Source organism: Syzygium oleosum, unplaced genomic scaffold, assembly GCF_021117445.2.
Source record: "Syzygium oleosum isolate NSW1041296 unplaced genomic scaffold, Sole_v2.1 Sole_v2.10, whole genome shotgun sequence".
In the NCBI taxonomy this organism is placed as follows: Eukaryota; Viridiplantae; Streptophyta; class Magnoliopsida; order Myrtales; family Myrtaceae; genus Syzygium; species Syzygium oleosum.
The window spans coordinates 6,986,420-7,012,899 of record NW_026607494.1 but is presented as its reverse complement, the minus strand read 5'-3'; the positions used below and the strand labels follow the sequence as shown (position 1 = coordinate 7,012,899).

General features: G+C 41.3%; 3 protein-coding genes and 1 pseudogene across 5 annotated transcripts in view; 3 read left to right on the top strand and 1 right to left on the bottom strand.

The window, feature by feature from the left end:
* LOC115688874 (membrane-associated progesterone-binding protein 4) overlaps positions 1-6,439 on the top strand; it is a 32,664-nt gene extending 26,225 nt beyond the window's left edge. The window contains exons 6-8 of one of the 2 annotated variants that reach the window (XM_056315114.1): positions 4,909-4,957; positions 5,609-5,781; positions 6,005-6,439. In XM_056315114.1, coding sequence (XP_056171089.1) covers positions 4,909-4,957; positions 5,609-5,781; positions 6,005-6,172 — 390 coding nt within the window. In that variant the 3' untranslated portion in view covers positions 6,173-6,439. Of the gene's footprint in view, positions 1-4,908; positions 4,958-5,606; positions 5,782-6,004 lie in introns of both variants that reach the window. The other variant, XM_056315113.1, reaches the window with a different exon arrangement.
* Positions 6,440-7,180: 741 nt separating this feature from the next.
* LOC115688831 (uncharacterized) lies at positions 7,181-10,406 on the bottom strand. Its single transcript, XM_056315107.1, has 3 exons — positions 9,812-10,406; positions 8,477-8,677; positions 7,181-7,705 (listed from the first exon to the last, which is right to left on the bottom strand). The coding sequence occupies exons 1-3, from the start codon at positions 10,346-10,348 to the stop codon at positions 7,202-7,204; spliced, it is 1,242 nt and encodes a 413-aa protein (XP_056171082.1). The 5' UTR covers positions 10,349-10,406; the 3' UTR covers positions 7,181-7,201.
* Positions 10,407-16,998: 6,592 nt separating this feature from the next.
* LOC130139165 (monooxygenase 1-like) lies at positions 16,999-19,477 on the top strand (annotated as a pseudogene).
* A 3,488-nt stretch (positions 19,478-22,965) lies between these two features.
* Positions 22,966-25,554, top strand: LOC115669400 (monooxygenase 1-like). 2 transcript variants are annotated; one of them, XM_056315111.1, is made up of 6 exons: positions 22,966-23,134; positions 23,380-23,526; positions 23,883-23,933; positions 24,232-24,400; positions 24,530-24,758; positions 24,932-25,554. In XM_056315111.1, the coding sequence occupies exons 1-6, from the start codon at positions 23,049-23,051 to the stop codon at positions 25,078-25,080; spliced, it is 831 nt and encodes a 276-aa protein (XP_056171086.1). In that variant the 5' UTR covers positions 22,966-23,048; the 3' UTR covers positions 25,081-25,554. The 2 variants fall into 2 exon arrangements, with proteins under 2 accessions (XP_056171086.1, XP_056171087.1); XM_056315112.1 differs by lacking the exon at positions 23,883-23,933 and having other exon boundaries at positions 22,967-23,134.
* Positions 25,555-26,480: the final 926 nt, after the last annotated feature.

The following is a 26,480-nucleotide window of genomic DNA, read 5'->3' as shown; positions in this document are numbered from 1 at the left end:
AAAGTCCAATTAAGATAAATTCCATCATATCTATAATTTAACATCTTGAGTTTTGATACAGATCCACATTCAAGTAACTAGGCTACTTTTAGGAAGAAAAAAGTAGAAAACCTTTTAATATTCCAACCGCAGTTTTAACTCACCATTTTATAGGCAAAATATTTTAGATTGGTTAAATTGGTCTTCAATTTACAGGATCATCAACATGTTTGCATCATCTTGACTAAACCCATCAAATGGGTGGATCGGGTCAGGTTTGGGTTGGAATGAAAATAGTCCGACCCAAATTAACCTATTTCATTCGTTTTGATCAATTTTCATGCAATACAAATCTAGTGACACATACTCGATCCGACCCGACCCGGCCCGTTCTGCTAAAACACTTATATATTTAACCCAATTTAATAAAACTCATACCCAAACCGAATTGAGAGTGCAGAGTGGCAAGCGCGAGATCAAGTGAGGGTGAGAAAGATTGAAGAGAGAGTTATAGAAGTAGGTTGAGTGTAAGCAAATTGTAAACCCATTTAACGTCCATATCGTTTTGGGCTTTGCCAATCTAAACCTATTTATGACCTTTATACTAAATATAACTACTACATATAACAACTCAGCTCATTAAATATGGATTAAGAAATTGGTTTATGACTCGTTATGACAAGTCTACTTCTTGACTGTAGAGAATTGTTCTTGTCGCGAGGAGGCAGTTAGTATGGAGTATCAATTCAACTCTTGTTAGAATGGAATTAGTAAAAATGGCACTTGCTCAATGGCATGGAGACATGAACAATTCACATATAGACTAATATTCATTGTAAAAGCAAAATAAATGGACTAATTTGACACAATTCACATATGCATATGCACGTGCGAGCTCCAGCCTTAGGCATGCTCACCTCAATGCAAGTGTCATTCTGCATTAACATATTTCAACTTGAATCTTCACATTATTGTAATGCATCCGGAGTTATGCACAACAACTATCATCAATTTGCACTGTGTTTTTGTTGCCCAAAGCCCGCTGGCACTCATAATCTCTATCACGCTTATCAGATCAGCTGTCCATTCTTCTATCACTCAAAATAAGTATTAATTATGAGAATTCTTTCTTTAAATATATCGAAAAAAGGATATCGGAATAGATTGGCAGCCTACCAATCAATCATCGCACGCCACTTTGTTAGGACATGCAGCAATTGAGGCGGCTCAGCCGCGACGGCGACGGCACAAAAATTAGGGCCTTCTCTTGGTGGGCGATTTAGCATTTGAGAGCGATTGCACATGAACTTGCCCTCGAATTGGGAGGATCTACATCTGGTAATTGACGGAACGGGGGAGAGCCCTTTGCCCGAGGAATTGCGCACGTGCCATGTGGAACCATTGTCAAACGTTGTTCACGTGCGGCAAATGGCGAAGAGGCAAAAGAACCTCGTTGAACATCAGGCGTTGCCTTCGTTTCTCTAATTAATAATGCTCATGCTTGCACGTTAGTCCTTGAATTTCAACAAACATTTAGCGTGTGTTCCAGCTCTTGAACGTATTCCATTTCGCGAGCTATTCATCCGAATTTTCGTAGCCATTTCTCCCTTTCCTCTTTTTTGCATCCTTTTTTGACTTTCGATCTATCACTGGATTTTCGCGCAACAAAAAAGAAGATGTAACGAATACATCAACCGGTAACTATCGAGGGCTTCATTATATCATGGTAATCAGACCTCACCTGATAACATGAACGGACTAACTGAACACCTCGAGCCATCGATATAACGCGTTGCAATCACTTTAGGAAATGCTTATACCCCAATCAAAATTCTCCACAAGCTATATCAAAATTGGGCATTGCTACGTTATCTCCGTTGTAATCATAAATCGTCACTACATGTTGTCATGAAGATTGTGTTATGATATCATAGCAACCAAGTATAAGAGTCTCGAAGATTGTGTTATGATATCATAGCGGGTGTTCACGGTTGAAGAACTAGCTTTGTATAATGGGACTGATGAGGCTTTACCTATTCTTCTAGGAATTCTTGGGTACTCTCTCTCTCTCTCATTGCAATTGTATGTCTCAGACTCTCAGTTTCTCTGATGTTGTATCCGAAGGAATATACTCGTCTGTTCAATTCTTAATGAATATCAAAACGTGGGATTCTGCTTATTTATAAAGAAAAAGAAACGTGGGATTCCTCAAAATTGTCAATTTATGTTTCCTCTTCAGCATCAACCGATTAAACTTGGGTTCAAAACATTTGTCTAGCTATCTGGTGACAATGATTCTCTACTTACTACAGGGGATGTTCGTATGATCCGATCAGATGAATAGCTAGTTTTGTTATGTAGAGATATGTTGACTTCATTCTGGAAAATCCTCTCCTGTTATACTTCTTGAAATCGTGAAGTTTGAGAACTTGTTATGATTGCTCAAACGAAGGAATTGCCACTGTGACAGAGTGGGTCTTACTTTTTCTTGAAGAACAGGAGAATTATGATATAATTGGATATTAACTAATAATGGAACCACTTAGATTTCTATGCGTAGAACAATCACATGCACTTCGCTGAGAGAATGAGACAATGTTTCAAAAAACCGAGTTGTGTGATTTTGAGGGTTTTTAATGTAGCAAACACAGACAGGAAAATCAAAGAATAGCTTTTCTCATATCAAAATCAAGAAGCATGTAGTTTGTGATGCTGATTTAGTATTTCCTACTCATTTGAGATTGGTATCATGTTATCTTGGACCAGTTCAGTGTTTGACGTAACAAAGGGAAAGTCACACTATGGCGTGGGAGGAGGCTACCGTCATTTTGCTGGAAGGTATGTGATTCGATTTGGGCTCTGTATCTTGTTGCTTGTGGATGCAAGTGTATTGGACGCTGCTTGTAGAAGAAACTATCAACATCAGGCAATATTGGCTATTATTGTTAACTTACATGATGAACGCATTCAGGGCATCTGCAATCGCATAAAGGATATTACTTTAGTATCTTTTGGAAAGAGGGGAATCCATCTCCTTTCTACCTGAAGACTGTACAATTGAGGATGCTACTTTAAAATTACGTTGTTAATTATAGTCGGATTGAATTATTCAGAGAAAATTTAAGGCAGAACAATCACATTTCGTGTGTTGAGGATTTTATCTATTGGCATATGTTAGGTAGATTTCATCATTATAGTATATATTATCATCCAATCTCCATACGAAAATTGTCTTTAAGGCTGAAGAGTAGAAAGATTGTTCGTACCAACGGAGGGTACTCCTTGATAATGATGTAGCAGAACTCACAGGATAAGAATTTGCAGAAACGAAAACCTCAAGTATGATCTCTTAATGAAAGTTTTCTGGGTTAGTTCAATAAGTAAATGATTGCAAATGATTCTCGCTTTTATGCACTGATTCAGACTGGCTTGTCAGGGAAGTCCACATTATGTCTTTAGCGCGAAACCTATGTAATTTACCTGTAAAAGTTGGTGTTTCTATTGCTTTGACCATGATACTCGAGAGCTCTATTTGTTATGGGAGTTATTGGTAATGATACTGGATGCTCTGGCAAAATCTGCTGCAATTCTTACTTTTGGGCAAGCCTCTAATTCAGTTAAAACCCTATCTGTTAGCATTTTGCTATAGGATCTTGAATTTCTTTCACCTGTGACTCACGTACTGATGTCAGTCTTGACATGTTGCCTTGGTCAACTCAGAGACGCCTCCCGAGCATTTGTTTCAGGAAACTTTACAGGTAATAGTGATCTTTCCTTTCAGTATGAATACTGTATTGCAGTTAAATGAAAGAATTCATGGGTAAAAAATGGGTTGGTGCCCACATAATAAAAATTCTGGGTTCTTTTGACCTCTTTTCTTCTTTCTCATCTGGTATAAGATTTCATGATAATAAAAAGCAAGGCATTCCTAAAGGTAATGATTTATATCTATTTCTTTTACCTAAGAGAGGATAATAAGTCTAACACTCTATGTGGATAATTTGTATTTTTAGGCTTTATTAGCTCTGCCTTCACTATGTAGGGCCTTAACTGTTTCTCTTTCAAGTTTCAGTCTGTAGTTGCACAAGTATCAGTTTGGTTTCTTCATTCTCATCCTCATCCTCATCCGAGTACTAGTCTCAGTAAATGACATAGTTTATGGAGTCTAAATCGAGAGATGATAATTTGCTCTGACATATTTAAATTATAGTTTCCAAAACTTCCAGTTCTATTTACATTTATTCTTTGTGTGCTTGTATTGTTTCATTTAGGAGAAGGACTTACGGACTCGCTGCGTGATCTATCCAGCTCTGAGGTAATTAACATTATTTTGGACTCCAAATTGTTGTCTTGGGCTCATGAATTTGCAGCGACTCACCTCGTCAGATAGACCTTTGCTTTAGCTGGTGCAAGTGTAACTGTGCTTAAGAAGGTCTTTAAGGTTGTGTGATTGGCAACCAAAAGGACACGAAACAGAAAGGACTCTAAGACGAGCATATGAGCATCGGGCATTAAAATTCAAAAATAGTCAAAATCTTCTACACATTGCCACAGTCAACACTTAGTTGCACCTGTATTGTTACATGTATTATAGCAGCTCACAAATTTTTCTTCTGTTTTTTATGTACTTAGTTTAAAGCTATTTGATAGCACCAAAGTAATTTTTGAGATAAAAAAATGAACTTTGTCATTTCCTCAAGTATGGTGCTGCTTTAGTCGGAATTATGTTTTGGATTGTAATCTTGTTCACTTGAGTTGCCGAAGACCTGTATCTTACCCAAACCTTACTCGACGAGGAATTGGCTTCATTGGTACTTGGGGAATCTATGCAGACATGTATGCTACAACAATCGAACTAAAAAATCATGTCGCTGTCCATGCTTATCCGATAGTGGTCATTCTTTGATTCTACTTTGCCATTTTGTGCAGGTGAAGAGTGTAGTTGATTGGAGGGACTTCTACTTTAGAAGTTACACATGAGTTTAGTATATGCTACATTCTTAGATTTACTAGTAGCTTCTTATTCTGTGCACTTAAAGTCTGCATGTATTATAGGTCGAGATTTTCTGCATAACATACTTCCTTTGATAGAAGAATGAAAAACCATTTAATCCGAAAATCACAGAGAGTGCTTTGATGCTGAGAATTGAGGACTCGGGGTAGCTTATTTGTTCGATCAATTTACTTTTTCTTCCCTAGGAGGTATATTCACACCACTTTATCTTGTAGAAAAGATTTTCACCTGAATATGACTTTTGTAAGAGGGTGTTCAAAAGTTTCATGGGGCTTGCCGAGTTTTATATCTCACTGCAATACTTTGCTTGAATGTCTATTTGGAGGTCTCAGAGTAATTAAGAACGTCTTGACCTTGGCCCTTATGTGGGTTCAAGATATACTCTCTGTCATCTTTTTCACTTGGAATGGAAGAGGTGAGTGGTAATGGCTTGAACCTTGGCCCTTGGGTGGGTTCATGGATCAAGAAAGTGGGTAATTGTAATTTTGCAAAATGCAGAGATTATACCCAACTTTTGTTATCTAATGTAGTGGTCGCCATAATAATTTCGGTTTAATTAAACCAAAAGTTCTTTTGTGTGGAAGTCTCTTATATGTTTTCCTTATGTCATCAGATATGTAGGCAAGTTAGTCGGCCGTTATTATGACAGCCAAGGGAACCCCACAAAATATTTGAAAGGAGTTGAAGCTAAGGCCGCTAGAGGTGCGCAATTAATGGAAAAGCAGAAGAAAGAAGAAGCTAAGCAGCCTAGTTGCAATTCCAGATGGAGTCAGGACGAGGGAGGACAGGTATGTCAAGTTGGATGACTTCAGATGTCTACTTTAACAACCTCTAGATCATGATACAGATTCTATTTCTTTGTGTGCTGTGTCGGACGAAAGCAAACACGTCATCATTTTTGCAATACCCATAGGCATTTCAAGCCGCTGAAGCGTGCATGACTGCTTGCGCATCATTTCTGATGATCTAAATGTTCCGTTTTTTTTTTCAACATCTTTCCTTATTTGTCAGGTTTGGTGTGACGTTGGCTTCCCAAGATTGGTACAGAGACCTCAAGAGATTGCTTTGACGGGGAAGATGAGCAAGCATTGTGCCTGCTTTACAGAGGACCAGCTGAACAATCCAGGGTTGGAAGTATATCAAGGATGTGACTACCTTGCTAAGACCAGCGTTGTCTGAGTTGGGATTTTGCATGATCCGTGCATAACAGATGTTTCTCTTTGTAGTGTAAACATTGAGCTTGAAATGTTCATGACGCTATAGAAGATAGAAATGTCTACACCAAAGCACATATATTGCAGCCGCACATCAATGACGGGTTTCTTCAAAGAACAAAAGTCAGGATTTTACACTCACTTGAGTTGAATTTATAGTTCATCATATTGTCTCTACATGTTAACTTCACTCGATCAAGTTCATTTGCAACGCCTGCATTTTGTTTGGTCCTATAGTGTTTGGTGTCGTTATTTTCACTCTTAACAGCATGACCAAACTGATTAACAGCATTTTTAAGACTGAATAATTCTGTAAGGTGTAGTTGAAGCACAATGAAAACTACATAGGCAAAACAGGAGAGTCGGAAAGTGCCATGGGCCAAACGAACGGTGAATGCAATGTCAAACTGGCTGCATAACGTTGTGCTACTATACCTAGATTCATCTGTCGTTACCGTGACTTGTTTACCTTCTTCAATATGTTGACAAAGGACTCTGGAGGGGACTTCAGGATGTAACGTGACATGAGTGAGGGTCTGATCCCAACACTGGATGACACCATGTATACAAAGACATGATATCCAACTATCAAAACTCTGAGTCTCGGCAAGTTCTAAAATAAGTTAGGATGGTTGCAGACACTGCAACTGGAGAATCCTAAGAGCAAAGGTATTCGTCTAACGACCTAATACTGCCATACAACTCTACTTTGCATGTATCCACAATGTCAAGTTCAATAAGCCATTTCAATTATTAAAAGCTCAAGCTACTTCCAAATAGGCATGAAACAAACCTTTACATTAACATTCAAAAGCCACTTCTCTGGCTGTAGTTTTGAGGAAAGGAAGCAACATCTCGATCTAATCAGCAGGGTTTTTAGAAATTTCAAGGGGAGGAAAATCATCAAATTAGAGCAAGCATAAAGTTCCTTAAACGTATGCACAAAAGCAATATCAGATGGTAGAATCCTGTCTTTTGGTGACAGCGAAAAGAGTTACTTTCTCTGCCACATTGTTATTGCCTTCGTCTCCTCATTGTTAGGAGGAAGGCAATCTTTTGCCCAGTGCCGTGCCTTGCTCATTGTTATTGCCTTCCTCCCCTCATTGTTAGGAGAAAGGCAATCATTTGCCCAGTGCCCTGCCTTGCTCATTGTTATTGCCTTCCTCCCCTCGTAGTTAGGAGAAAGGCAATCTTTTGCCCAGTTAGGAGAAAGGCAATCTTTTGCCCAGTGCCCTGCCTTGCCGCACTTGTAACAAGAACCGGGTGCAGATGACTTTCCAGTTCCACTTGAAGCGGAAGAATAGTCCGGTGCAGGCAAAGAGCAGTCTTTCGCCCAATGTCCCTCCTCGCCACACTTGAAACAGGACGATCCACTTGGTGTGCCATAGCTTTTGCTGCCCATGTCATTGAAACTGTTATAGACCTTACTGGCACTTGCTGGAAGACTAGCTACCGCCGTATGGTCATTGCACCATTTGAAGTAACCACAGGAACTTCCCTGCATGAAATTGGACAACAGCTAAGATTCACAAACCACAAAATTTCATCAAAAGTACTCCCATGAGTCCCGAGAGTAATTTGACACTTTATGGAAGTTCTAAATAACCAATTAGGTGATGCTAATCAGGCTGTCGCCATCAACTTCTATTGAAGATCTGAAAAAGAGTCCAAGGTCATTCAACAGAGTCTCAACGGTGCCAGAAGAACAAAAGACCGATAAAACTGCTAATATCACCAATACCAGGACAAATGTTTCACAAAAAAAAAAAAAAAACCCATCCGAATATTTGTAATATCAATCATTTCCTATTCTCAAGTTGGAACTGCAGAACAAGTCCCCAAAGTGCTTCTATTTCCGCCGACCTCATATTTTGCTGTGTGCTCAAGTGGGATTAGGCACATCTTGTGTCATGTTGGAGGAGGACATACTGCAGGTAGGGGAGTAACTTGTTTTGAGATAAAAGTGGAACTTTCAATTGGAATATGCAAAAATCTTTAACAGGAGTTATCTGACTTGCGGTGTGCTAAACTGTTGAACAGGAGTTATCTGACTTATGACTGCTAGGCTGATGCAGAAACTGGTGAAAGAGTCACAAGCCACGCATCTACGACACGGTGAAAATAGTAATGGTTTTATCCAAGTAAGTTCAACTCAAAACTCCAGAAAGAACAATTTAATGAAGAGGGAAAGAGATTGCAAAAGCAGAGAAACTTTAATATGTGAGGGAGAATATTGGAAATCTATGAGGATTAAACCTCTGAGTGATACCTGATTGGCAGGACACCGATAGAATTGCTGCCCCACATTTTTCCCCGTTTTTGCAGTTAAAATTAAGCAAGACCCAGCCCCACATGGGCATAACAGATCTGGAAATTGAGAACTGCTGCAACTATCAAAAGACATATTGGGCATGTAGGTTGCTCCAGAAGCATTATCGCACCACTCGAAGAAACCGCATCCCCCATTTTCCTATACAAAAGCAACAATTAGTCCACGAAGTAATGACAGGAGCTCAACTGTCAGATTAGAGACATTCAAGATATCCTTAAAACTTGCTTCAGCCTAAACGGCAATATCTCCACTGAACTTACTTAAATGAAAACCAAGTACACTGTGAATATGTGTGCTGGCGTAACACTTGAGTTATGAAAAGAAAACGAGAGAGAAGAAGACTGAGAGGACAAAAAATCATGATCCTTTTAGTGCAAAAGGCAACAGAACCTTTCTTATTTCTGACAAAAAAAAAAATACAGAAGCTTTCTTATATAATCAAGCCAGACCCTCTCAAGACAGTAGAAACCAATAGGATGAAATAACTTGCCAGACCTCTATCTGTGAAATAATTTCATGGATTGAGCCAAACTCTTTTTGTATGAAGAATATGGTTCATGGCTAATTGAGAGCTCAATAAACATTAAAGGAAAGAGGAACTATTGTAGTTGGCCATTACTCAAGCTAAGAAACAACAGTCACGAAGCTACAATGAGGCAAGGCTTCAACTGGCAACAGATAAGCTCTTCAGGAATCAGAAAATCTGATTGCACTGTCTATTTTTCGGCTACTTTGGCAGAAATTAATATAGCTGTTGAGGACATTGAGACTAGTGTTTCTCCCATGATTTTATCACACACAAATGAAGGACGCACCAACCTTTCCCACGGTCGATGCGGACTGGTTAACTCATTTAAGTTTTTGGCCATTCTTTTATCTTCTTGATTGTTCAGTGGAAATGATTGTAGTAGTACACAGGCAGCACCCAATTGATGCCATCTTGCGAAAGATTTGTGCCAAGTGATCAGATGGCAACATTGCAGATTGTTGCGTGATTCTTGTAAAGCTTCCCGAATCATGACTTGTAACTGGAATTCTCGAACTCCCTATTGAGAATTTTTACACCAAAATGCCGTGCAATGGTAACGCTAGCCACAGTTCCAGCTTCTCTCCGGAAGGAACATACACGCTTTCAGTGAATAGCAAAATCATTTCCGCATAAACCATATCGAGTGTTTGTAGGTTCTAACACTCTTGTCAGATCATCAAACATTCAACATAAATCTCCAATCGCTGATCAACATTCCAGTATGCGAAAATCAATACGCGTACCTCTCTCACAGGGCACTTGTAAAACCTCCTGCCCCTGTTCTTCTCCGTATTCGCAGTGAGAACCAAGCAATCGCCCAACCCGCAGGGACACGCCTTCTGAGGCTCGCTCGATTGCGCCCCTCCCCCAACCGGAGCACCATCGCAATCCCGCGCCCAGTGCCCTAACTTACCGCACTTGAAGCACGCGTTATCCCCGCCGCCGCCGCTGCCGCCGCCGAGCCCTAACCGATCGCCGCCAACATTAGCGCCGTTGGCCGCGACGACCTTGAGCCGGCTTCCCGCGCCGGCGGACTTGCTCTGCCGCTCGCGCCACAGGCCAGTCGCGTCGTTCCCTCTCAGAGCCGCGAGGTACGCCCCTTTGACCTGCGGCTTGACTTCTCCGGCATCATCGGCGGCGGTGAAGGAGGGCCTGGCGCGCTTGGCGGCGGCCTTCGAGGAGAGAGCGCGGGATTCGGCGTCGGCGACCTGGGAGAGGAAGTCGTAATCGGCGTCCTCTCCGTCGTCGAGGTCGATGATCTGCCGGAGTTCTCTCTTCATGGTCTCGCCGGCCGGACGGGTGACGCCGCGACCGTCCGCCTTCCGTGATTTTTCGAATCTCTGCATATGTTTCAGGGTTTTTATAGCTCCATTTTTCTGGCACATCGTCTTTCCCGCCCCTTTCGTTCAATGCGTTTTCAAGCGTACGGCCGTAGACATACGAATTCGTATATTTAGAAGTATATATTATTATTTTGTTCTTTCTTCACCAAATTTAAAATGTTATACTATTTCAAAAAGATTACGAGGAAGTAACATAATTATATTATAAATTTGCGTGTCGATATTTTTTTTTTTTTTCAAATTGATTATTCTTGTATTACTCGAAGTTAAAACTGAAACTTAAACTATCCATTCGAAAAGCATACATGTGACAAGTAAATGGCCTATCCAATACAAAGTAAAAAAATTAACAGAGTCATTTTATGCTATGTCTTAAACGGATTTGCAAAATAAATCTTTGAGACAAGAATGGTAGATGATAATAAATATTATTGGCAATAAAAAGTGTTGGAGATATATATGGTTGGAGATATGAAGGGATTTGATTGTGATACCGATTCTGATTACGAACTAATCGATACGATCAATCCGTAATCAGTTAAGTAAAATAGGAAAATGTAATTTTGTATATTCCTTTTTTCCTGTTTCCGTCTTTCTTCCTTGTACTGTAAATAGACTTATGTACGTGCGCACAAATTAGAGCAATACGATAAATTCCTCCAATATTCTTCAGTTTTTGTCAAAAAGTTAAAAGAATAAGATAAAAATTGCATAAACTACAAAGTAAGCACATCAAAAGAAAGTAAGCTAGGTCATAACTTTGTAAATGGTACAACAAGATAATAAGAAACCTGAAAAGTTCTAGAAAGAAAATCTGAATTAGCCACGGCTCACAATATCAACGGGATTAATCTAAAATTGGCATGAATTAATTCATTTTAATCTTTTTTTATTACAATAGAAGAATTTCAAGATAATAACTAAAGCACGAGCATATTTCATTTAATTATTTGCGAAAAAAACCGACGATAGCCGAACAATAAGCAGAGCTATTTAGTTTTGGATCTAAAATTGATCTATTACTTCCATTTGATCATAGAATTAAGGGAAAATGTCAATTAAGGACCCAAAGTGCCCAAACTAGTCTCAAATAAGACCCAGCTCACCGGCCGGCGACCGTGAGACATTTTCCAGCGCCGGAATAGGGACAATTTTGTCTTTTTCTTTTTTTTTTTTTCTTTTTCCTTTTTTCTTTTCTCTCTTCCCTCTTGTGGCCATCGTCGGCGACGTCCACCGGCATCAGGCGAGGGCCGCCCTCACCGGCGTCGGGCGAGAGCCGCCCTCGCCCTTGCCCTCCCCATATCTGGCGAGGGCAAGGGCAAGGGTGGCCCTTGCCGAATCTGGCATCGGGTGAGGGCGGCCCTTGCCGCAACCCTCGCCAGCCCAAGCGAGGGCGGCCCTTGCTGCAACCCTCGCCAGCCCAGGCGAGAGCGGCTCTCGCTCGCCCAGATCCGACGAGGGCTGCCCTTGGCCTCGCCAGTCCAAGCGAAGGTTGCCTTACCGGCGTCGGGCGAGGGCAACCCTCGCTTGGGTTGGCGAGGGCTGTGGTGAGGGCCGCCTTCGGCCTTGCCGGCGTCGGGTGAGGGTGGCCCTTGCTTGGGCTGGTGAGGGCCACCCTTGCCCACCCAGGCGAGGGTTGCGACACGCCGAGGCTGGCGAGGGTTGCGGCGAGGGCTGCCCTCGGCCTTGCCGACGTCGGGCGAGAGTTGCCCTCGCCTGGGCTGGCAAGGGTGTTCCTCGCTAGATCCGGCGAGGGCCACCCTTGCCCACCCAGGCGAGGGCGGCCGTCGCTTGAGGCCGGCGATGGCCACAAGAGGGAAGAGAGAAACGAAAAAGGAAAAAGAAAGAAAAAGACAAAATTGCTCCTATTTCGGCGTCGGAAAATGTCTCACAGTCGCCAGCCGGCGAACCTTTGGCCGGCCGGCGAGCTGGGTCTTTATTTGAGACTAGTTTGGGTACTTTGGGTCCTTAATTGAAACATTGTCCACTTGAGGTCCTTTTTTGAAAAAAGAGACCCACTTTGGGTCCTTAATTGACATTTTCCCTAGAATTGAGATTCAAGAACTCATTGAGGGTGCCTGAATGGTAAGTCCTCCATCCATCGACGTAGTTCCAATTGCCCTTGATTAACATCTTCCCAATGGTCAAGTCCATTGATCAATCTCTATAAAAACCACGTCAATGGTCCATTCTATTGACTAATCTCAAATCACATATCAATGGTGTATTCCATTGATGAATCTCATATCACATCACACGTCAATGGTCTATTCAATCGACCAATCTATTGCTCAATATCAAACCATGGTCATGACATAAAGTCTTGTGACAAGGCAACCAAATTTCCCCCCTTGATAAGGTCTTCACCTACAAAGCCGGTGGCTCTGCCCAGAAGGATATCCTAAACCCGTATGCATACCCCAAAACCCCTCAATGGGTTCACAGTCATATTGAGCATCAAATAACCATCATCCAATATCAGAAATCCAATCCAGAATACATTTCACAAACCAAATAAATAACTTTCTCACAATATGGCTCATCCGCCAGAAATACATTTCGTAGAGCATTTCTTGAATCATTTTCGAAGTCATTTCATAAACCAGTTCGTAACGCAATACACATATATATATATCCTTTCACAATACATTTCCAAAAACGATTATCAAATCATTCTCAAATACTAAAAAAGTAGTAAATGCTCGAACCCAATTTATGCAACAGAATGCACTTTTAAGTTCAACATATATATTTATATCGAATCATAATTTCTTCGAGATATGATTTTTATAAAACCAAAGAAGAGATAGGACCACTCACCTGAAATCCCCAAAAATCAAACAACGACGCTCACTCGAACCGACGATCTCATAATCCTAATAATTAAACGAGAATCGACGTCAAAATCAAGTAAAATACTACGATAATTACGAAACGGCTAAACGACACTTAAACGCTAACAAGACAACTCAAAGGTGCCCACAAATCGCTTGTCCAAAGTGATTATCCAAACTGTCCGCAACGCGGAGCTTGAACGCGAAACTTGATTGCATCATAAATTCCTCCACCGAACCCCGTTTCAAGCGAGCTTATAATCAATAGAAAGCCCATTCATAGCAGTACAAGAACCCCAACTTGGCCGTCCCAAAATCGAGCCGAAAACCGACGAAAATCGGCCTAAAAGCCGCTGATCGCGTACTGTTCACCTTGCGTGGCCAACTTCAAAAATTCATATTGGGCAAACCGTAAGTCTAAATCAAGATCCGTAAAATCCCACAGCTCCACGACACCCTAAACTACCAATTCTATATATATTCATAGCTCAACGACTCAAAAATCGGACTTCGCCTCTCAAATAACACATAATTCCGAAATATGAGCTTTAACCCGGAAAACTATTCTGATTGGACGAACGAGAGGGACGAGCACTTACCGGACGTTGCGAATCGAAGTTGAATCGGGTTGATGAGGCGTCCGTGGTGACTATGTGCGAAACCCCTCTTCTTTCTCTTTCTCTTTCCCTTTCTTCCTTTTCTTTCCTCTTTCTTTCCTTTCCTTCTTTTTCTCTCTCCCGCAAGCTCTCGGTCCCTTTTTATAAAACTGAAGTCCACTGTAGCTTCTTTTTGACTTTTTGACTTCTTTTTTTTTAAATCCAATTATTACATTCATCCCTCCTTAAAAGAAATTTCGTCCTCGAAATTTGGACTTACCTCCACCATTAAACAAATATGGATATTTGCATTTTTCGTCTTCCTCATACTCCCAAGTAGTCTCCCTATGCAATTTTGCCATTGGATCTTAATGTATGTTCTCAAAAAACTCCTCTGCTTCTTTAAGCTTATTGGGACATTCCAAAGGTCCACCACACTTCCGCTGCGCCTCTAATAAATATCAGTTTTACTTTCTTTTCTATTTCAGGTTTTTCATCACCCCCAGAATTATTCAATCGCAAAAAGTAGCTCATAGTTCATTCACATGAGTATCAGAAAACAGAAACCGGTCTGACCATACTTGCAAAACCTTCGAGACTTGTGACGTGCAGTACATGCAAATCGTCATACTATATTTCTTTTTCATGAGAGGGAAGTCTTTCTAGCATATCTCGGAAAAAGAATTAGTTCTCTAAGACTCTGTATAGGTCATTCCTCTTTCTATCCAGTGAATGAGTACCGTCATTATCATCAATTGTCAACTGATAGAATTTCCATTTAGACCATACCCCAAATGAGCAGCATACAGAAGCTTACCGTCAAGATCAATTTCTTCGTCTAGAAAATCCATAGAATCGTACATCAATTCAGCCAAACTTCTCTCTTTCTCCTTATAATCAACTATATCCTTCAAGTTGTGTTTGTGCCCAGCTTTTGGGGGCTTTCAAACCATCCCGCCGAGAGGAGACCATCGTGTATTCAGAAACCAGAGATCTAGATTATGTGTTATTGCCCACATGATTATCGCCATCGGAATTTAGAGCTTTAGCAACACTTTCCATCAAGCCTTCACAAAATTGCAGTTCAGAGGGCTCATTATAACCTTTCTATCTCTAGGTTCTTCCTCAGCATATCAATCTTCCCTTAGATCGTTGTTAATCACTTGGGGGCCACAAAGATCAGCAGCAAGAGCTTTTAGTTCTTCAACCTTCTCCTTCCAAAGCTCTAGAAAACCAGAGAGAGGTTACCAAGAGAATTCAGTTCTTGATTATCTCGAAGTCTCTCTGCAAGAACACGCTTCTATTCTTTCGAATCTATAATCTTCTCCATCAAAGCTTGGTTTTCAATTAGTATGTTGGAGTTATCTTCCTGCAAACGCTATTGAGTCATCGGCACATTAACCAATTTCTTGCGCACAATTTCATATAAGTCCCTAGCACCTCCTATTGTTGCTCCGCCTTGCCTAGATCCAATCTTTAAGAGGTTTTCATCTCTAGGAGTTCATGCTTATCTTTTCCAGCATCATATATTGCTCGGTCATGATTCTGAGCTCCTGCTCGAAGGAGTCTTTACTTGGCCCGAGCTCATTACACTTTAATCTGAGTCCTCCGAGAAAGACTATCAGCATGGTGTTCTTAACTAGCGACTTTTGCTCTTCATCCTTGCTCCTTGTGAGCGATTTCTTTGATTGTCCTACTCTATCCAAGATATGCTCTAAAGGCAATTTGTCAAGTTGGGAAAGCATTTGCTGCCTCTCGATCTCACCTTCACACCCTACTTCTGCATCAATTTGAAGAGCCCTAAACACTTGATAAAATGCCGTCTTCAGCCTTCCAATTTCATCCGCCAGCATTTCCCTTTCTACCGGCTGCTCGAGATTTTCAGTCTCCAGATCATTGATCAACTTATTAGATAATTAGGAGGCTTCAACGTGATTCTCATATACTGATTAGAGGAATAAATTCTTTGCTTCCAAATCTTGTACAAACTGATGCAAGATGAATATCTTAACTTGTGCATTTACGTCTTTCTCCACTTCTTCCTCAAATTTCTTCCTCCTCATTCGAATTTCTTCTTGCAAAAAGTGTACATAGTTTTCCGAACCCGCGAAACGTGCCTCACTTGATGTACGTAAGTTGCACTTTCTTGTTTTGCCCTTACTTCGTTGTTTGTCTGAAACATGCAAGGTCGAGACTAGCCTGCTCCACTTGGGAGAAAACACTTTATAGCACCCATTAAAGCCCTTAATTTCTTCTTGCAAAGACTTTGCATCTCTCTATAACCCCCTATTTCCACCGGACAATGCATCACAATGCCTTTCAGATTCTCTTCATCATTGAGTCTTCCTCTCCAACAGTTTCCACGACAAGAGATCCCTTCCTTTGACCTTGATTGCCACAATCCCTAGCTCTAGCTAAGGTTTCTTCCCGACCACTACTAATTCCATCTGCGATTAAGCCACTAAATTGTTATCTGTTATTGAAAACAACTCCTACATTCCTAGCATCATCCAGATAATACACGTAAAGCTTCTCAATTAAGAAACATGTCTCTACATGGTTTACAAGAATATCCAACATTTGATTGACATGCCGCTGCCAAGAATATTCCTCAGTATTTGTGAGTCTCTAACCACAAGTCTAAGAAAGTCTTCAACCGTAAATATCCTCGTCTTATTTAGCATTTTATGTAAGGAGCCATGTTTTCCAATTTTCTCCAATCTCCAACGTCATCATGCAGTGAAGGTGGATAATGTTTCTTGTCCAATTCTCTCCTGCAATCCTTACCGGATGTTGCGAATCGAAGTTGAATCAGGTTGATGAGGCGTCCGTGGCGACTATGTACGAAACCCCTCTTCTTTCTCTTTCTCTTTCCCTTTCTTCCTTTTCTTTCCTCTTTCTTTTCTTTCCTTCTTTTTCTCTCTCCCGCAAGCTCTCGGTTCCTTTTTATAAAACTAAAGTCCACTGTAGCTTCTTTTTGACTTTTTTTTAAAATCCAAATATTACAGATTATACGTATGAAGGTGCGTTTCTGGCTACTTTTCTGTCGCGCGTGGACGCGTGTATTAAACTTGAACTTCTCCTTCCACTAGCTCCTATAAATCTCCATGGAATGGAAACTGTGTCCATGCAAAATTCAGCAAAGAGAGAGAGAGAGAGAGAGAGAGAGAGAGAGAGAGAGAGAGAGAGAGAGAGAGAGAGAGAGAGAGAGAGAGTTATTAGTGACTGAGCTGAGAAATTGTGGGAGGAGGCATCATGGCAACAGCAGAGGCAGAACATAGAGACATAGTCATTGTTGGTGGTGGCATCTGTGGCCTAGCCACTGCGCTTGCTCTTCACAGGTCATTTAGAATCATACCCTTTTCGATCTTGTGGTTTTTCCTGGATTTAATTTGCCGTTGCACGGTCAATTTCGCCTGCACCAGTCGATGCTGACGTAATCGCCTGTCTATTATCATCTCTAAAGAATTGGCTCATCTTCCCGTCAAACGATATCTGAGGCATGGACGTGTAATTTGCAATTGTTGCGAGCTAAAGTGTTCTTATGCTCATATTTGTGCAATGCTTGGTTTCCACTGGCCACAGGAAGGGGATTAGCAGCCTGGTTCTTGAACGGTCAGATGCTCTTTGGGCCACGGGGACAGCTATCGGCATTCAGACTAACGGTTGGCGCGCGCTCAATCAGCTCAGGGTTGGGTCGAAGCTCAGACAAACTTCGCTTCCTCTCAAAGGGTAAGCACTACTTCTCCCGCAGTGAACTCGAGCCATTCTATCACGTTATGGCGACAATACAATACGATATGAGCACATGGGATTTCACCTTAGGCCGGCCTCTATTTGCTCGATTGAACTTGAGCGGCTCGTCCATCTCGAGAGGATAATATGAGTTGGAAGCCTTTTCTTGTTGTCCTGTTTTCTGCATAAATGAACGAGTCTAGTGCACTAAGCCTCGTAATTAAGCCGGATCGATGCATATCCCAACAAATATTGTCACGTTATTGAGTGAAATGATCGAAATTTCCGGTCGAAATGAAGAATGCCCTAGTGTTTATGCATGTATATTGACATACTTGCGTTTGTGTCGCCAGATTTCGCGATGTATCGATCAACAATACTACTCTGAAGGAGATTCCTGTCGGGTATGCTCTTGCTCTTTCTTCTTCGACATATGTATTGTTACAATCTGATGGAGCTAAATAAAGCACCCATTCTTGCTGGCGAAAGTAGCTTCGAAATTCAGCTGAACCGCAGAAGCCGTTCGCAATATGAATTACGCTGAAATCTCTGGCGCATGCTCTCATATTGATCGAACCAATCTGCAGAATTAGGATGTGGACTGATCTTATGTTATACTAAGAAATCGCTGAAATCAGAAGGAGGCGAAAGGAATGGATGCTCGTCGAAACTAAGTTCCCTTTCCTTCTTGATTGCTCACAGGCTTGGAGAAGCGCGATGCTTGAGACGCAGCGTTCTCTTGGAAGCTTTAGCCGGTGATCTACCGAGCGGGACAACACGCTTCGGAAGCCGAGTACTGGCCATCGAAACGGATCCTCAAACTTCATATCCTATCCTCCGGCTACACGACGGTAGTGTCATCAAAGCTAAGGTATCCCGATTCATATATCGTGCTTGGTGCATTTAGACAAGAAACTGCGATCGAAAGCGGATAGAACACCGTTAGAACGTGTCGAAATTTAACAACTGCGTGATCAGTCTCTCATTGTGGATTTCACAGGTCATGATCGGATGCGACGGAGTGAACTCCGAGGTCGCTAACTTTCTAGATTTGAGGCCGCCAAGAATGTCACCCACATGCAACGTGAGGGGGTTCACAATTTATCCGGACGGGCACGGTTACCCTCACGATTTTGTCACGATAAACCATAATCGTGTTTTTCTCGGAAGAATCCCACTCGATGATAAGTCGGTCTACTGGTTCATAGCCCGACCGTGGACACATCAAGGTAACTCCTTTTCTCGTGCCATTCTCTTCCAAGATTCATTTAATCCTCCATGTTCTCTTCAACTGGTTTTTTGGTGATAGCCATGTTGTCTGCAACTTCGTTATAGCTTGTTGATCAGCAAATTTGCCGTAGAAAACTCAATCTTGTGATGATTTTGTGTCATCATTTGACAGATTCAACCATCTCAAAGAACTCTGATCTGATCAAGCGATCGACCGTGGAATCAATGCTTGGCTTCCCAGCAGAAATCCTGGAGATGATCGAGAACAGCGAGCCCGATTCGTTGTCCCTGACACGCACGAGGTACCGTGCGCCGTGGGACGTCCTATTTGGAAGCTTTAGGAAAGGAACCGTGACAGTTGCCGGGGACGCCATGCATGTGATGGGCCCGTTCTTAGGACAAGGCGGGTCCGCCGCATTAGAAGACGCGATCGTCCTAGCTCGATGCTTAGCGCCGAGTATGACTTCCCTAGGCCACGGGGAATTAAGCAGGGAGAGAATAGGAGGCGCATTGGACAGTTGAGGCTGGTCTGGTTGTCGGCGAAGACCTACACTATCGGGTCGCTGCTCGAGTCGACCTCGCTGGTTGCGAAATTGATCTGCATTTTGGTGATAATTTTGTTCTTCCGAGACCGGCTGGGCCACACGCGATACGACTGCGGCCGACTGTGAACCCTCGGAACGTTCTTGCTGCTTCTTGTTCGGATGTGCTCTAATTTACTTGATTTGTGTCCTTGGCTGTTTTAATTGGTGCTGTATTGATTTATTCAGTAGACATTTCGTTTTCATGCAAAATTGGCTCCGGCGAACGAGGGAGGGCCATTTCTACCCCGCCGCTGGCTAAATCGCGGCAAAGTTGTCGGGCCAATCATACGCCCACATTCAAGATACGGGCAAAGTTGTCGAAAGATTTAAGACTAAATTGGCCAAATTAAAAGGTTTACTTTTTTGGTAATTATCTCCTTATTATTCTATCAACTTCGTTCTTTACTAGATCCAAGTATTTTAATTTTCATTGGACATAATTTATTCGTAAGTGAATAAAACTACGGGTGATCGATTCCCGCTTCTCAAAATCGCTGGGGACCGGACCGGTTCAATTAAACCGGTCATTTTGGGCTTAGTTCACATTTTACTAATTTTTGTCAATGAATTTATGTCAATAAAATTCACTTAAGGTTTAGTTCACATTTTACTAATTTTTTTGAAAAAAAATAAAAAAAATATATGTAGTTGGTCCGATTTCCCTTTGAAATCAGGAACCGAACCGCCCGAATACCGATTCTACTTTTAGGAATCAGGAACCGGACTGACACTCCCGGGAACCGGATCTAACCTGCCAGTTCGGTCCGTTCCGAGTAATACAGTGCTGCTAGCTTAACGCATGTCTAAAATTGATCAACTGGCCACAAATTTCCCTTACCATATAATTTTGGCCACAAATTTCCCTTACTATATAATTTTGGCCCAGATTACAGATTTCTCACAAAAAATGGGCAAAGAATTATAAAAACTATAGTCCAAATTAATTATCCTCATATAACTAAAAGGCAGAACCGAAACTTGTATTTTCCATTTAAGTGCGTACACGTCACAAGTAAATGCCCTATTCAGTACAAAATAAAAAAAAAATTAACAAAGCGATTGTTTTGCTATAACTTTAAAGAATTTGCAAGAAAAATCTTTTGAACTTGAAAATGGGTGTGATTTGATAAATTGAAGGTGTAAAATGTATATTAAAAAGCATGTATTAGATGCCAATTACGAAGTAGCGACAAATATTATTGAGTACATGATAACTTTATAGTATGGAGTCATCCGCTCATATTGATATGTTCTTGACGTTCATATACTTCTATTTTACATATGAATGATGGATGATATATATAAATATATATATGTATATATTTTCCCATACAAAGTTAAAGAACAAGGCAAGAATTGCATAGTAAGAAAAGATTTCTTGTATTTTAGAGTGGTTCTTTTCCAGTTTTCGAAAAATTGAAAACTTCACGTATCAAAGTAACAAATACCTTTAGTAGCAAAGTACAGTATTAAAATATAATGTAAACACCCCTAGGTCTTATTACTATATTTAAAGAATGTAAACATAGGTGATAATTTTGTAAATAGCGAAACAAAATAACAAGAAACATGAAAACTTCTAGGAGAAAATCTGAATTAGTCGACGCTCACAATATCAATCTGATCGATTTAAAAATTGGCATGAATTTATTCATTCATATCCTTTTTCCATTACAATCAATTTTTTCCCTTTAATAATTAAAGGCTGAGTTATGAAATAAATTAAATAAATTCATGTCAATTTTTAAATTGATCCTATTAATTTTTTGAGCCATGACAAATTCAGATTTTCTCCATAGAACTTTTCATGTTTCTTTAATATTTTCTTATGCCATTTACAAAGTTATCACCTACGCTTACTTTCTTTTCTTTTCTTTTTTATATAAAAAACGAATCAACATGTTTTATCGATCTTTACCAAAAAAAAAAAAACATGTTTTATCGAGACTCAACATGAACAATGTCTCGAGAAGAATGCCGAATTATTCGACTTACGGTGAAAAAACGCTTTGAGGTTAGGAACTCGGGATAATGTATTGTGGTCGTGTTTGTAATTCGTGTATCTTGATTTTGATTCTAAATACCAAATAGCTAAATTATATTAAAAATATGTCAATTCATATTGACGTATAAAAGTAAGTATTGTTACGTTTTATATTCTAATTTTCGCTCTTTTACTTGTGATGATAGTACAACTCAGAAATTAGAGTTTGTCAGGGGTAGCTTTTTAATTTTGACTTTTTTTATTTCTTTCCTTCTCATTTTTACATTACACGTATTTTGAATTTTTTTAGTTTTAAATATCTGAAATTTTGATAATATGTAAATGTCAATACTGAAAACCTCTCCTTACCAAAAAAATACTGAAAACCTCCATATATATTTTATAATAGTTTTTAACATTTGAATCATACGGGAGAATTTGATAAGAAAGTACAAAAAAAATTATTTTTGACTTTTCACGAGTCCTAACAAACAAAACCCTAGTTTTAGAAAAATGAACGATGCTCAGCAATCAGAAAAGAAAAATTTTCAATTTTCAGTTACATTTAAAAAATTTGGAAAATTCCCTCGTTCTATAGCACTCATCAATTAACATGACAAAAATTTTAAAAAAATCAGGTTAAACTAAAACAACAGGATTAATGAAAAATGAAGCATTCGAACCGAACCGACCCGGCCTAATCATGTGATTCAATTCGATTCGATTTTGCTTCACCAGAAAAAAAAAAAACAGTTCACTTTTATCTTTCCGTGACTTTTGCCCAATCTCTCAGACCTGATTCCCTGGTGTTTAATCAATTCAAGTTTTTTCTGGAATTTTTTTTTTCGTAAATATAGTTCCTTTTAAAATGCTAGGTAAATGTCGTATACGCTGACGAACATAGCTCACCTCCTCGTACGATGAGAAAGACAAAAGAACGTTCTCAGAAATCTACCACGCACAGTTCTTCCTACCAAGCCGTTGACGACCACAAATAAGATTCCAATCTCAAGTAATTGAATGCCTTCATATACAAATTATGTTCAAAGCCGATCTCTGACTTGGCTTGGAGACGGATGAGCCCGCCGGCTATGATTCGCGAACCCTGGCGGATCACGACTCGGAGCGGTGGCCTGAATGGCGAATTGTTTGCATTTGGCCGGCCTTATGAAGAATTCGAACTTATGTCGGGTGTCTAGTCACTGCACACGAGCCCTTTTTCTTAATCACCGAATCGATCGCGCAGATTGTTATTATTTCTACCGCCGGCAGATGAGCACGCGCACGAACCCCAGTCATTTTTTTCTCTTGATCACAAGTCAACGGAAGGAAGCAGCGAACGAAGCGAGCATGTACGCCTTTGGCCTGCGATGGTTCCTGCACTGTTGGACCACATTTTGGACTTCGATTATACGCATGAAGGCGCGTTTCTGGCTACTTTTCTATTGCGCGTGGAAGCATGTATTAAACTTGAACTTCTCCTTCCACTCCTATAAATCTCCATGGAATAGAAACTGTGTCCATGCAAAATTCAGCACAGAGAGAGAGAGAGAGAGAGAGAGAGAGAGAGAGAGAGAGAGAGAGAGAGAGAGAGAGAGAGAGAGAGAGAGAGAGAGAGAGAGAGAGAGAGAGAGTTATTAGTGACTGAGCCGAGAAATTGTGGGAGGAGGCATCATGGCAGCAGCAGAGGCAGAACATAGAGACATAGTCATTGTTGGTGGTGGCATCTGTGACCTAGCCACTGCACTTGCTCTTCACAGGTCATTTAGAATCATACCCTTTTCGATCTTGTGATTTTTCCTGGTTTTAATTTGCCGTTGCACGGTCAGTTTTCGCCTGCACCAGTCGATGCTGACGTAATCGCCTGTCTATTATCATCTCTAAAGAATTGGCTCATCTTCCCGTCAAACGATATCCGAGGCATGGACGTGTAATTTGCAATTGTTGCGAGCTAAAGTGTTCTTATGCTCATATTTGTGCAATGCTTGGCTTCCATTGGTCACAGGAAGGGGGTTAGCAGCCTGGTTCTTGAACGGTCAGATGCTCTTCGGGCCACAGGGACAGCTATCGGCATTCAGACTAACGGTTGGCGCGCGCTCGATCAACTCAGGGTTGGGTCGAAGCTCAGACAAACTTCGCTTCCTCTCAAAGGGTAAGCACTACTTCTCCCGCAGTGAACTCGAGCCATTCTATCACGTTATGGCGACAATACAATACGATATGAGCACATGGGATTTCACCTTAGGCCGGCCTCTATTTGCTTGATTGAACTTGAGTGGCTCGTCCATCTCAAGAGGATAATATGAGTTGGAAGCCTTTTCTTGTTGTCCTGTTTTCTGCATAAATGAACGAGTCTAGTGCACTAAGCCTCGTAATTAAGCCGGATCGATGCATATCCCAACAAAAATGGTCACGTTATTGAGTGAAATGATCAAAATTTCCGGTCGAAATGAAGAATGCCCTAGTGTTTATGCATGTAAATTGACATACTTGCGTTTGTGTCGCCAGATTTCGCGATGTATCGATCAACAATACTACTCTGAAGGAGATTCCTGTCGGGTATGCTCTTGCTCTTTCTTCTTCGACATATGTATTGTTACAATCTGATGGAGCTAAATAAAGCACCCATTCTTGCTGGCGAAAGTAGCTTCGAAATTCAGCTGAACCGCAGAAGCCGTTCGCAATATGAATTACGCTGAAATCTCTGGCGGATGCTCTCATATTGATCGAACCAATCTGCAGAATTAGGATGTGGACTGACCTTATGTTATACTAAGAAATCGCTGAAATCAGAAGGAGGCGAAAGGAATGGATGCTCGTCGAAACTAAGTTCCCTTTCCTTCTTGATTGCTCACAGGCTTGGAGAAGCGCGATGCTTGAGACGCAGCGTTCTCTTGGAAGCTTTAGCCGGTGATCTACCGAGCGGGACAATACGCTTCGGAAGCCGAGTACTGGCCATCGAAATGGATCTTCAAACTTCATATCCTATCCTCTGGCTACACGGCGGTAGTGTCATCAAAGCTAAGGTATCCCGATTCATATATCGTGCTTGGTGCATTTAGACAAGAACCTACGATCGGAAGCGGATCGAACACCGTTAGAACATGTCAAAATTGAACAACTGCGTGATCAGTCTCTCATTGTGGATTTCATAGGTCGTGATCGGATGCGACGGAGTGAACTCCGAGGTCGCTAACTTCTTAGATTTGAGGCCGCCAAGAATGTCACCCACATGCAACGTGAGGGGGTTCACAATTTATCCGGACGGGCACGGTTACCCTCACGACTTTGTCACGATAAACCATAATCGTGTTTTTCTCGGAAGAATCCCACTCGACGATAAGTCGGTCTACTGGTTCATAGCCCGACCGTGGACACATCAAGGTAACTCCTTTTCTCGCGCCATTCTCTTCCAAGATTCATGTAATCCTCCATGTTCTCTTCAACTGGTTTTTTGGTGATAGCCATGTTGTCTGCAACTTCGTTATAGCTTGTTGATCAGCAAATTTGCCGTAGAAAACTCAATCTTGTGATGATTTTGTGTCATCATTTGACAGATTCAACCATCTCAAAGAACTCTGATCTGATCAAGCGATCGACCGTGGAATCAATGCTTGGCTTCCCAGCAGAAATCCTGGAGATGATCGAGAACAGCGAGCCCAATTCGTTGTCCCTGACACGCACGAGGTACCGTGCGCCGTGTTAGTGCTACTCGGAAGCTTTAGGAAAGGAACCGTGACGGTTGCCGGGGATGCCATGCACGTGATGGGCCCGTTCCTAGGACAAGGTGGGTCCGCTGCATTAGAAGACGCGATCGTCCTAGCTCGATGCTTAGCGCTGCGTATGGCTTCCCTAGACCACGGGGAATCAAGCAGGGAAAAAATAGGTGGCGCATTGGACAGCTATATAAGCGAACGGAGGACGAGGCTCGTCCGGTTGTCTGCGAACACCTACACTATCGGGTCGCTGCTCGAGTCGACGTCGCTGGTTGCGAAATTGATCTGCATATTGGTGATAATTTTGTTCTTCCGAGACCGGCTCGGCCACACGCGATACGACTGCGGCCGACTGTGAACCCTCGGAACGTTCTTCTTGCTGCTTCTTGTTCGGATTTGCTCTAATATACTTGATTTGTGTCCTTGGCTGTTTTAATTAGTGTTGTATTGATTTATTCAGTAGACATTTCGTTTTCATGCAAAATTGGCTCCGGCGAACGAGGGAGGGCCATTTCTATTTCCGCCGCTGGCTAAATCGCAGCAAAGTTGTCGGGCCAATCATACGCCGACATTCAAGATACGGGCAGAGTTGTCGAAAGATTTAAGACTAAATTGGTTAAATTAAAATGTTTACTTTTTTGGTAATTATCTCCTTATTATTCTGTCAACTTCGTTCTTTACTAGATCCAAGTATTTTAATTTTCGTTGGACATAATTTATTCGTAAGTGAATAAAACTATGGGCGATCGATTCCCGCTTCTCAAAATCGGGAACTGGGGACCGGACCGGTTCAATGAAACCGGTTACTTAGGGCTTAGTTCACATTTTACTAATTTTTGTCAATGAATTTATGTCAATAAAATTCACTTAAGATTTATTTCACATTTTACTAATTTTTTTGAAAAAAAAAAAAAAATGTAGTCGGTCCGATTTCCCCTTGAAACCAGGAACCGGACCGCCCGGATATCGGTTCCACTTTTAGGAATCAGGAACTGGACTGACACTCCCAGGAACCGGATCCAACCGGCTAGTTCGGTCCGGTCTGGGCGATTCCCGATTTGGGTAATCCGTTTTGCACGTCTCTAGAACAGAGATGGTCAAACAGAAAGGGCACATGTGACTTGGGGCCTAAGAATTGGTACCACAACCAATACAACGACCTCCCTCAGAAAAAGAAAAATATCTCCTTGACTAGTCCCAACTTTTTCCCGGAAAAGAAAATTCACATTTCCCATGCAAATCTCTCCTCCCTCGTACCTAAGAAAATATCTCTCGTTGTTTTCTACTTCTTTTCTTTTCTTGTCAGTTTCTCTTTCTGGTTCGTGAGGCTGAGATTCGTTGTGTTCGGCCTGAACTGCAAAAGCTAGAAAGTCAGAAGCCGCACGCCAAA